Below are 12394 nucleotides of genomic sequence, written 5' to 3'. Positions count from 1 at the left end.
TAACCAGTACCCCCAGTTCTCCCTGGGACTAAACCACCAATCAAAGAAAACACATGGTGGGAATTGTGGCTCTAGCTGCTTATGTAGCAGAGGATGGCCTAGTCAGTCATCAATGGAGGATAGGCCCTTGGTCCTCTGAATGTACTATGCCCCAGCATAGGGGAATGCCAGGGCCAGGAAGAAGGACTAGGTGGGTTGGGTAGCAGGGGGAGGAGGGAGGGTATGGGAGATCTTAGGAGAGGAAGCTAGGAAAGGGAATAATATTTGAAATGTAAAAAAAGAAAATATCTAATAAAAGAGGATGAACTTGTAGGGCATGCCTTTAATCCCAGCACTTGGAAGGCAGAGGCAGGTGGATTTCTAAGTTCACAGCCAGCCTGGTCTACAGAGTGAGTTCCAGGACAGCCAGGGCTACACAGAGAAACACTATCTCGGAACAAAAATGATGAACTCATGTAATTACCAAACATAATGAAGTCTTAACACAGACCATTCCAATCAAACACAGAACTCAGCATCATTTTGCTAGAAGACTCCCAGGGGAGACTAAAAACTAGAAAGTGAGATGAATAAAAATTGGGCAGATAAGTGATGAAACTGGGTAATCTTTCATAAAACTACAAATTTAATAAAAGGTAGGTCATTGGAGCAAGCCAACTCTGTCTTGCAGAGAATTCTGAAAACAAGAATGCGTCAAGAAGACTATTCTCTCCTGGGAGAAAGCAATATTGAAACTATGTATAGTGGCTGGAAGAAGGGTTCAGTTGTTAAGTGCTTGCCTTGCATGTATGAAGGCCTCTGTTCAGACTCACAGAACCCATGTAAATATGATGTGGGTGTGGCAGCCTGCCTGTGGTTTAGCTTGGGAAGGAAAAGTCACGTGTACCTGCACCAGCAGCAGCAGCAGCAGCAGCAGCAGCAACAACAACAACAACAACAACAACAACCCAGCTAAATGGACTAGCTGTATCAGAAAACCCTGGACTTCACTGAGAGATCCTCCTTCAATGAATAAGGTGAAAGAATGATTGAGGATAATTTCAAAATTAAACCCAAGTCTCTGAATGCATGCACAACCCCATGTATGCATGCATCCACACGATCATGTGCCCATGCCACAAACAGACACGCCAAATACATGAGCAAGTGAGAAAAGCAAATAGGAGAACTCCCATCTCTTCATCTTGCTGAAAGACTTTGTAACACATTTTGGTGTTGAACTTCATCCATGACCCATTTTAAGTTTATAAGACATGTTACATCCAATGGTAGCTCCTTTTTCTTCACTTCTGTCACTACCGCTAAATTCTTAACACATATAAAACAGTAACTCTTAAAGGAAAAAACAAGGAAGCAGGTGTGGTGGCTCATGGCAGCACGAGAGAGAGAGAGAGAGAGAGAGAGAGACAGAGAGACAGAGAGACAGAGAGACAGAGAGATAGAGACAGAGACAGAGAGACAGAGATAGACAGACAGAGAGACAGAGACAGACAGAGAGACAGACAGAAAGAGAGACAGAAAGAGACAGAGATAGAGACAGAGAGAGGCACAGACAGATCAGGATAAAAGTGAGGCCTGCCTGATTTATAGAGAGGTCCAGAGATCGAACAGACAAATAAAGTAAAATGTGTAAAAATAACTCTCTCCTTTTCCAGAGTGGGTTTTATATTTTAATTTTATTATATAATATGTTTTACTCTGGAAAAATGTTACACTGGTGAAAAAAAATAAAGATTATTGAATCATCAATTTGCATAATTTTAAGTACCTCTATTTGTATAATTTGTGTGAGTTGTGATGATTATTTCATCGTCGCCTTGAATTCTGTTAAGTTTGTTTATTTTATTTAAGAAAAAAATCAGTAGTGACAAGAAACAAAATTCCTTTCCACATTCAGGACAAAGCCTGTTAGTACTCACTGGTTACTAATTATAGAATATTCTTCGTTGATTCACTGACAATAAACACACAGTGAAAAATATTTTTGCTCAAAATAACAATTTCTCCTAAATAGCAATTGTTCAAACATTTTTACCTTAGCATAAATTAATACATCCTATCTTCTCTTGCAAACATACTCTGAGAGGATATTAACAGATTCCAGGATGTGAAAGTAAGGCATTAAAGGCAACACTATACTGAGCAAAATAAGTTTATCCAGAAACAAACAGACAAAGAAATCTGCTGCTTTCTTTACTTGGCAGAAATCCTGACCTGTTCACAATGGCTTTTTAATTAGTCATTGCATTTTGTCAATAAAATTACTGTCTGATAGTCGCTTGAGCACAAAAATTAAGCATTAAGCAAATGTTCAGTTGATCATCTGTAGATCTTAGCATTCTGTCTAGAACAAAAATCATTCAAGGTCACAGAGTAGGGCTGGAGAATTATCCTGCAGTAGCTGCAGCTTCTAGATCCTCTCTCTATCAGTGGCAGCTGCTGTGGACACACAGAGGAGGCAACAAGAAAGCTCAACGCTTTACTTTCATCCATTCATCTACTTGGGTCTTGGCACACTCTAAAGCCCCCAGCTGGAAGCATTACACCACTAGTAGTTTAAATAAGTAAGTATAGACTCTTCCTATTGATGGCAAACACATACCTCTGTTTCTTTACACTCTACTGGATGCTTGTTTTCAAAGGCAAGTGTGTGTCAAAACATGGGTCTTTTTTCCCAGAGATAGAGCAATGACTGAAACTGAATTGATAGCTCTGTTTCTGAAAGCATGTGTGCTGTCTGGGTTCACCGTTATCCACTCAAGGGAAAGGCTATCTCTAGGTGCTGCATAGACACTGTGCCAGGGCTAACAAGACCAGTCAGCGGCTGTGGAGGTCTGTTAGTTCATTACTGATGCTGTTAAGTGTACACAGTTGACCAGAAATGCCAGGGACCCATAAGCACTAATGTCTTTCTTCCTTCACGAATGCTCCTGCAAGGTGTTCAAGTTCTATTTTCGAGTTTACATGACCAAGTTCCACCATAACATGTAGGGGCTTTCCTTTTCTTCCCATCTTTCTGCTTCTCCATAGCATGGGCATGAAAGCAATTGGAAACCCACTCTACATGCTAGGGAAGTTTTCTTCCATTCTTTCTTCATGCTTCAAAATGACTAATCCAGTCTACGTGCATTCTTATGGGAGAATAAGACCACACATTTTACAAGAAAATGAGTATCTTTTCTCATGGCTCTAGAGGCTAGGAGCTCAAGATCAAGATATGGGCATTTGATGAAGACTTTCTTGCTAGGACCTCACATGACACAAGGTTGAAAGACCAGGGTGAGCACTATAAGAAGCCTCTTTCATAAGAGTTTCAAGACCCTTCATCAGGGGAGAAGCTCCTATAGTGTAAAGACACTTCTTCAAGACTCACTTCTTATTGCTCTTCTATTGTCAACACCTTTTAGAAGAGGCACCTTTAAATCTCAACATGTCTGCCATCAGAACTTTTCCAACTTCCCCGCTAATTTCCCAACTAGGTAGACTTAAAACCATTATCATCCCTTCAAACCCCACTGTATTTGAAATAATCAAACATACACTGCAAGAATGCTCATTATATTATTAAGTATCTGCTAATATACCTTTCCCAAATTGTTAAGTTCAATTGATAATTTAGGCAAATATATATATATATGACTAGAAAAGTTGACTCTGCATGTCTTCTTCCATGAGCAGTTTCATGGATACCCAGTGAAGTACACACTTCAGCCCCTTTGGACGCCAGCTTAGCTCCTCATGGTGAGTATCTGTGGTAGATGGAGTGACCCAGAAGAATCTCTGATGACCTTCTACCGTATTGAGGTATGGCAGATCAGTATTTTAATTAGCTGAATTTCACCTAACATGTGAGATTATGGCTGTTATTTAGAAGTATGTAGATTCTGTTTTTTAACCTATCAGGACATTTCACTCATTTGGTAACTGTTAGACAGATCCCAGAGCCCCAGCCTTGCTGTACCTAGATCTTTAGAATTAAGTTGCATGTAGAACCATTTCCTTAGCCCAGTCAGCTGTTCTGAGACCATTAAAATTAAGATAATTTTCCGTGTAATACATGAAATTCAGTTATGATTTTATGTCTCTTGATCTTATTGAAATGAGTGTCAAGATAAATTCAAGTGTTGTCTTTACATCTCTAGATACCATCATCAGTACAACCACAGAATTTCCAAATGTCCTCACAACTGCAAATGGAACTACTAAAATTGACCATGGACCTATCACCAGTGAGTTGTCTTTTATTTTATGTTTTGTTACTCAGCAGATATTTCTGAGCACCTTTCCAGATACTCTCACTCTTGCTGAGTATACAGGGACACTGGCATCTGGCAGATTCTGGTCTACTGGGGATGACCGGTAAAAAGGAAATACTGTACAATTAAACTTGTTTGTGACAAGAGTTTTGATAAGGTGTTTTCAGAATCCAGAAAGACCTGGTTTTAACTAGAAAATAGGGAATTCGCTAAGGTGCTTATATTTTCAGTCAAAATCTGAAAAAAGGGAAAGGGGAATAAGAATTAGCCAGTTGAAAAGTAGAAGAAAAACTGTGAAAAACATAATTCGAGTCAAGAAAGATTGTTAAGATAAAGAGTACTTCTGGAGCTCAACTAATAAAAATTATGTCTGTCAGTGCAAAATGCAATTCCTTGTTTTCCCATCTTGAAACAAGAGCAAAGGATTCAGTGAAGTTTGAACCTTTCACAGAAAACATGGTCATTAAACCACAGGGACACATGTTCATTTAGTCATAGAAAACTACTGACAAGATAATTAACTATTTTTTCCCATTTTTTATTAAGTATTAAGCTCATTTACATTTCCAATGCCAACCAAAAGTCCCCCATACCCACCCACCCCCACTCCCCTACCCACCCACTCCCCCTTCTTGGCCCTGGCGTTCCCCTGTACTGGGGCATATAAAGCCTGCGTGTCCAATGGGCCTCTCTTTCCAGTGATGGCCGACCAGGCCATCCTCTGATACATATGCAGCTAGAGTCAAGAGCAAGATTTTATCGAAAGGACCCAGATGTAGCTGTCTCTTGTGAGACTATGCCGGGGCCTAGCAAGCACAGAAGTGGATGCTCACAGTCAGCTAATGGATGGATCACAGGACTCCCAATGGAGGAGCTAGGGAGAGTACCCAAGGAGCTAAGGGGATCTGCAACCCTATAGGTGGAAAAACATTATGAACTAACCAGTACCCCGGAGCTCTTGACTCTAGCTGCATATGTATCAGATAATTAACTATTAAGTTGTCGTCTTCTATAAGAAGGAACATATGGCCATGGTCCATGAATACCCCATAATCCTTTGGGAAAGCATCTCTTTCATATGAAAAGTTACTGTTTTTATGATGGCACCTTAGGCATGCTGATCAGTGGGCTATACTGAGCTAGAGAAGTCCCCCCTGAAGGCCGTGGGTGTATGGGAAAGAGGGGGGTGGGAGAGTGCCCACATCAAGCCAGAGTTCTGGTGCTCTGGGCAGGCAGACTCAGGAGGACTTCACAGGCTTTCCACACAGTCCTGGGTGGGCATCTGGCTGTGTTAAGCCACTGACCCCACACGGTGGGTAGTGGACAAGAGGCAGCCCTAGGTACCAGGTTGTCAGTCTCCGGCATCCCACACTGGATATGGTAGAGGAGCTGAGAACAGAATAGGGGCCCCAGGCGGCACTCAGCTCCAGAGATAAGGGAAGAGGGGGCAGGGGGAGAGGGAGCACTGGATGGTTCCCAGGCAAGCGAGAGTCCTTAGTCCGGTTCTTGGCTGGAGCACAGGAAGGCCTTCTGACGGGAGGTTAGACATGGCTCCTTAGGAGAAAGTCTATCCCACCATTCAAGCACAGCGGACATTGATGAACAAAGACAGTCTTTGGTTTTAGAGCTTTATTGAAGAAAGGCAGGGGGAAAGAGAGAAGGTAGAAAGAGAGAGAGACCGGCCATGGCCACATGAAGGGAAAGAGAGAAAGAGAGCTAGAGAGTAAGAAAGGTGAAAGCTTAGAGAGAGAGGAGGGGCCAAACAGCCCCTCTCATAGTGGGCTTTGTTATCTTGCTGTTGCTAAGTAACTGTGGGGAGGAGTCTAGCCAGAATGCTAGAAGCTTAGGAAATTGCCTACCTAACTGATATACACATGTCTCTCCTGTGGGGGCTGTGGGGGAGGTAACATTGACAGGAGCCTGGAGTCCAGGAGACATAATCAAACACCTTCTGTCCCATGTAGGTGGAAATTACCACCCACTGGGTCCCACTCGGGTTCAAGACCTATGCTCGACTGGAGACCAGGCTGTGTGTGCATAGCCTATTGCCCGACCCCCCCCCACCCCATTTATTTTTCCAAATGCCAAATTTTGGCACTGAAAGATCCACAACGTGAGGACCTCCCCACATTCTGACTCAGGAGAGGCGACACCCCAAATCACTCAAGAAACGGTCTTGCTGTAAACTGCAAGAGGACTTTTTATTTCAAGAGCACTCTCGAGCCCACAGTCATACACCATGCAGGGGTAGAGGACCGTGGTGCCCCGAGTAGCTGGGTAAGGGGTTATTTAAAGGAAGAAACCACAACTCAAGGAAGTGGGAAGAGTGTTGTTGGAAAATACCAAAAATACCAGTTAAGAGTCTCGAGGAAGTGGAAAGTCAAGAGAGTTTTCTAGGAGCCTCTAACAATAGCACCTGTGCATAGCGTATTCCAGCAACAGTCAAGGTGGGTCAGAGTGACTTTCTTTGAATGAACACTTCCTGAACCCAGGAAGCGGGTGGGTGGAGGAATGTCACTATCTGTTTTATGATTAGCATGCCTTGGAGCATTGAGTCACAAAGGTCACATTCTCAAGCCTGGGCCTAAAGGCCTAGAATTTTTGTTTTTACCTTATAATTTTTCAGCACTAACCTCTCTTTTTATAACTACTTCAGGTATCATAGTTAATCAACCCAGTGATGGAATGTCCTGGCCTGTGCTTGTCGCGGCTTTGCTCTTTTTCTGCACACTATTGTTTGGGCTTGGAGTAAGAAAATGGTATCGGTATCAAAATGAAATGTGAGTATATCATGATATGTAGACACTGACCATTTTCCGTCATAAAATATTTACTTGATACAAAAACTACAGGGCCTTCCTCTCTTAATTTAATGAGCAAGCCAGGCTTCTAGAACCTCAGAGAGTGCATACAGTCTTCCCAAGATCACTCAGTGAGGGCTCAGCCCACAGCTCCTGACTCAGTCTCTCTGTCTGCACCAGCTTGCTTCTCTGGAACAGCAGATGCTGTACACAGGTCAGTAGGTATGAAACAAGAACAGTGCCTCCCCTCACCACAGAGATAAAGCTGATTGTTTTCTTTTAGTCTTCATTATTTTTTCATTTTCATGCATTTTTAACCTAACTGGGATCAGCTGGGCCCAGATGCTCAAGTGTGAGATTGAATAAGAGGCGTAAGTTTTAAAACCTTTGCAGCTGCTCTCCACTGGGGAGGGCTTCTCCTGCCTCTTTCCTCTTTTCCACAAGAGGTGGGGGGAGGGCTACATTATTTTTCTAAATTCCCTATTTAAGAATCTGAAGTAGCATGTCAATGTAAAGCTCCTTTCTGATTCAGCTATTGGAGATGAGCCTGGACTAGGCCATGATGACAGGAGCCCACACAACACACAGTGCTGATCTCCTTAGGTCTGCTCCCTGCTATAACAACCATCACTGCACAACCTCCTCTTCCCGCGTATCCCTGAAGAGTATAACAGGTATGCCAAACAGGCATCCTACCTACCACATGCATCCCAGGAAAGCTAGAAATATGGCCCAATGTGTCTGAAGATGGGAACATCATGTTGTGACGTCAAAGTGGATGCTCCTGCTCTGTGACTATGAATAACAAGTGTTTCATGTTAATTAATTAAAAACAAAACCAGCTGGCCAGTGGCAGCTCACACCTTTAATCGCAACACTAGGAAGGCAGAAGCAGGAGGATCTCTGTGCCAGCCTGGTCTTCAGCATGAATTCCATTCCAAATTAGGATGCTTTTGATTGTCAGACAGCTAGAGCCACACAGAGAAACCCTGTCTCAAAAAAAAAAAAATCAATATTCTATGTTTTATCTAAGGACTGTGCCTTGGCCATTATATGACTGTAAAATGTTTGTAGTTTTTCTGGGAAAAAAAAAAAAAGCACAAGTTTCTTATATTGAAATTCACCTTTTGATACAGTTCCAAGCCTCCACTGAAGCATCCACAAACAAGGTAACAAGAATTACAGATTAAAGGAATGGAAGGATGGCCCAGTGCTTAGGGCTTCGGAGCGCTTGCTGTCCTTGCAGATGACATAGGTTCCATTCCCAGCTCCTCTGTAACTCACAGCCTCATGGAGCATTTGCTTTATTGCCTCTTCTGGTCTTTGAGGGTCAGTGCACTCCTACTTGGCATGCACATGAATAAAAATGCATCTCTTTAAAATTGGGGATATTTATATTAAAATAAAATGGAGGACCAAATAGTGAGCTTTTAATTATTCTGTTTAAATGTATTATAAGAGGACAAAATCTGCAAAATATTCTTTCTCTCTCTGTCTCTCTCTGTCTCTCTCTGTCTCTCTCTCTGTCTCTCTCTCTCTCTCTCTCTCCTCATTCTCTTTGCCAAATCCCTTTCTAAATTTGGATGCTGTTGATTGACATAGCATGAACATAAAAAAAAAAAAGGCAGATATGTCCCTATTTTCTGTTATCAAAAAACTTGAACATTGGCACAGCAAAACCCCACACTAACCTGAATGTTTGGCATACATGAGACAGAGGTACATTGTGCTAACATGAAATAGAACTTTGCACAAAAACATCTTCAAGAGTGCATTCTCCTGCCAACTAAGCCAGGAGTAGGAACACCTTGCCTCCCACCCGTACCAGATCCTCAGTGTGTACATGAGTATATGCATAAAGGCTGAGGGTAGAGTTAGCAAGGTTGCTATTTGAAAAAGTCCTTGAATTTATGTTTCTGTCTCAGGAGGGATGTTCTACCCGTGTAAGAGTAAAACTTGTTCCATTAGGAGGCAGTTGCCATGGAGATTATGGGATCTGGTTACAAGACTTCAGTTGCTGGCCTGCTTCTCTTTAGGAAGTGTCTTAAAACCTCTGTACTTCAGCTCTATGTGTCAAACAGTGATTATAATATTTCTTAGGTACAAACTAAATGATGGCAGGATAAAAATCACTTTGTAAACTATAAACTACCACATTAATAATAATAATATATATTTATATTTTATATTTTATATATTTATCATATTGTTTTACATTATGTTATATCACATCACATATTATATTATATATACAATTAATAGATAGTTAGATAAATATATATACAATACCATGTTAATTAATGATAAGATCATTTGCAGGGTTAAGCTGCCAGAAATTCTATGAAAATGAAGATTGTTTCTCTTCCTCATAAGTATATATCTAATTTAAAAAATACCACCCTATATTCACAGCACTGACAAAGAAATGTTTTCTTCGCAGCATGGAGAGACCCCCACCTTTCAAGCCACCACCACCTCCCATCAAGTACACGTATATTCAAGAACCCATTGGATGCGACCTGTGTTGTCATGAGATGGAGGTCCTCTAAGCTTTTGAGCCTTGTCACAGCGAAGCAGTGCTGGAGTCCTGTAGGAAGGGAGATATTGTACAATATTAATATCATCACCAGCCAGGCGTGCCTCTGCTTCAGCTCAAATGAATGTTGGAAATAAATGACTTCTATTCCCAGCATACTGCCCTCTTTCATCTGCAAACACCTGAGATGTAAATAAGCATTAGAGAATAAAGCGATGTTCACACCCAGCAAAAGTTCTAGAAACCTGCTTGCTTATGTAAGAAGTATAATATCAGGCTGCTGTCATTTTTTAAAACTTCAGTCTCTCCACATTTTATTTCAATACTCTAAATTGGGGGAGGACAGTGATTTCTGGCATTTGTTTTATACTGGTTAAATTTTCTAGTGGCAGTGACCAAATTCCCAACAGTAAGCAGTTTAATAAAAGAGGGGCTTATGCCAGCTCATGATTTGGGGGGGTACAGTCTACCAGATAGGTGAAAGGCAAGGTGGCAAAGGCATGTGGCAGCTGCCTGTTACTCGACACTGGCCAGAAAACAGAAATTCAGCTGGATTCAGAGCCTACGTGTAACCCTTCAGCCCCTCCTGTCTCCCCTTATATCTGCCAGTCAGATCCCACATCCAAAAGGTTCCATGACCATTGGGCATGGTCAACAGCTGAGGGCCAATTGTATAAGGATAAGCCCTGTGGGAGATACTTGACCAACGAGCCATAAATGTTTCCACACAAAATCTTCTGAATGTTTTCTATCATCCTAAACGAGCTGCCAAAATTGTGATCCTCTCTGACTTTTGTGGATTTTTTTTCCCCCTGAGACAATCCTAAGACCAAAACATCAAAGTTCTAACAGTAATTCCAAATGTTTGAGAAAGCTGTTCATACTGAAATTCTGTCACTCTCTTTCACTGAAGGAAACTCCATTACTCTGTACATTCCCAATTCTCCTCGACCCTTCCTCTCTATTGTGTTCAGCCCAGGTTCCTGACACACATACCAGAATGGAGAAAGATTAGGAAGATAAGTAGCCTGCAAGCCAGTTGCCTTCTTGATATAAAATCTCCTGGCTTCTAGGACTAAGAACAGTTTTATTCTCTGTTTTGACTGTGTCTGTGTTTGTGTTCCCATGTGTGCACATACATGCATGAATGCATCACCCTGCTAAGACACTCTTACATAAGGATACAGGCAGTTCAACCTCTGTCCAACGCATCTGATTTTCATTATTCTTGCTTTAATTTGGAGACTGTCCTGTTCATTCAACCCACTGCTTTGGCCAATCCTAAAACAGAGTAGATTCAAAGTGAGGGACTGACCCTTATCCTACCAACCTTTTCTGAAACACTTTAAGCACGATTTACCAGTGAAGGAGAAAGCAGTCTCCTTAGTCAGGCATGCTCTGTGTTCAGCAACACTTTGCAACTGAATAAATTACAGATCTCCCTTGCCATCCCAAACTCTCCCACACTCATTGCCCCAGGAGAGAAGAACAGATGTTGTTGACAGATGCAATCAGAGGAAAATATTTGGTTGGACTTTAGTCCCCAGGAGAGCCATTTTATTCATTGACAATGTGCTTATCCCTGACTGCACAGGAAAACAACTTCAAATTTGTGCATTCTAATACCATCTAATACCACTCCCAATCCTTTAAACCTTCCTGTCTATGGAGTGAGGTGCCAGCATCATCATCTCTCTGCCGATTCACGTGGTGAGACAAACACGAGAACCACAAACAGTGCCAAGTCTCTGCTCACAGATCAGAACCTAAGATATACGGCTCTCGTGGTGTATAGCCCCAAGATGACCCCAGATGATCCATGTCCTTTCCAGGCACGTTCAACTTGTGACTCATAGGCTGCATTCATCCCGTGATAGCTAGGGATGTGACCCAGCAAACTCTACTTGCAGATCACAGTGTCAAATCACAATGTCAGAAGGATGGACGCCTCTGCATCCCCACCAACACTACGTGCAACTATCTTCTCTGTATTGAAGTGAAGCACTCAGGATGCAAAGTTGATTGACATGACTGCATTTGATCTCATCCAGTTGCATAAACCCAAGAGTTACTGACTGGCCCACCCCTGGTCTAACCAATAAGATACTTCAGAAATAGCCATCTCTGGAGAAAGCCTAGTCTCATGCCACAAAGACAAGCAGCCGTACTGCTCTACCTGCTCCAGAACTGGGGCTTCTGTTCACAGAGTCCATCAACTTACATAATAAGCAAGTCATCCTGTTACCTGACTTCTACAGCTTCAGCTGATGCTATGGCTTATGAAAGGCACAGCACCAATCTATGCTTCTCCAAAATTTAGGACCTGTTGGTACCATAAGAGAAAAAAAGCTTGTTTCATACCACCAATTTGGGGTCTAATTTGCCACATAGCAATAGATAATTAATACAGCTCAACAGATGAAGAAATAATGTTAAGGTCCTTTAATTATTCTCATTTCGTAAGAGGTGTGCTGATGTTTTCAGGTAAGCTCTGAAGTGCTTTATTTGGTCTTATTTAGTCTTGTTCTGGTCAGCATTTGCAAAGTCAGCTACTGTTTGATTAGAAAAAGCAGTCATGTTTCTGCTCACTCAGTCAGTGATTCAGAGAAACGTTCCACAGTCTTGAAAAATATGGGGCTCGGGCGCCTTTTAGGTAGCATTGTGAGCTTGATGTCCCTTATTTGGGCAAACTCTAAGTATTACCAGATACAGCTTGAAGCATGTGCAAGTAAAACCATACAGCCAGCCTCAAACAGCAACTCAACTTTCTTAGAAACAGATTCAGAGCCAGGAGTGGTGGT

General features: G+C 42.0%; 1 protein-coding gene across 2 annotated transcripts in view; it reads left to right on the top strand.

Annotated features, from left to right (window-relative positions):
- Cd96 (CD96 antigen) overlaps positions 1-9827 on the top strand; it is an 84597-nt gene extending 74770 nt beyond the window's left edge. Inside the window, exons 11-14 of one of the 2 annotated variants that reach the window (XM_017317168.2) lie at positions 3679-3741; positions 4143-4229; positions 6913-7036; positions 9498-9827. In XM_017317168.2, the coding sequence (XP_017172657.1) occupies positions 3679-3741; positions 4143-4229; positions 6913-7036; positions 9498-9606 (383 nt within the window). In that variant the 3' untranslated portion in view covers positions 9607-9827. The remainder of the gene's footprint in view (positions 1-3678; positions 3742-4142; positions 4230-6912; positions 7037-9497) is intronic. The other variant, NM_032465.2, reaches the window with a different exon arrangement.
- The last annotated feature ends 2567 nt before the right edge of the window (positions 9828-12394 follow it).

This window comes from Mus musculus, chromosome 16, assembly GCF_000001635.26.
Source record: "Mus musculus strain C57BL/6J chromosome 16, GRCm38.p6 C57BL/6J".
NCBI classification, from domain to species: Eukaryota; Metazoa; Chordata; class Mammalia; order Rodentia; family Muridae; genus Mus; species Mus musculus.
Note: the sequence above shows the minus strand (reverse complement) of the source record. Positions and strands in the feature narration are given on the sequence as shown.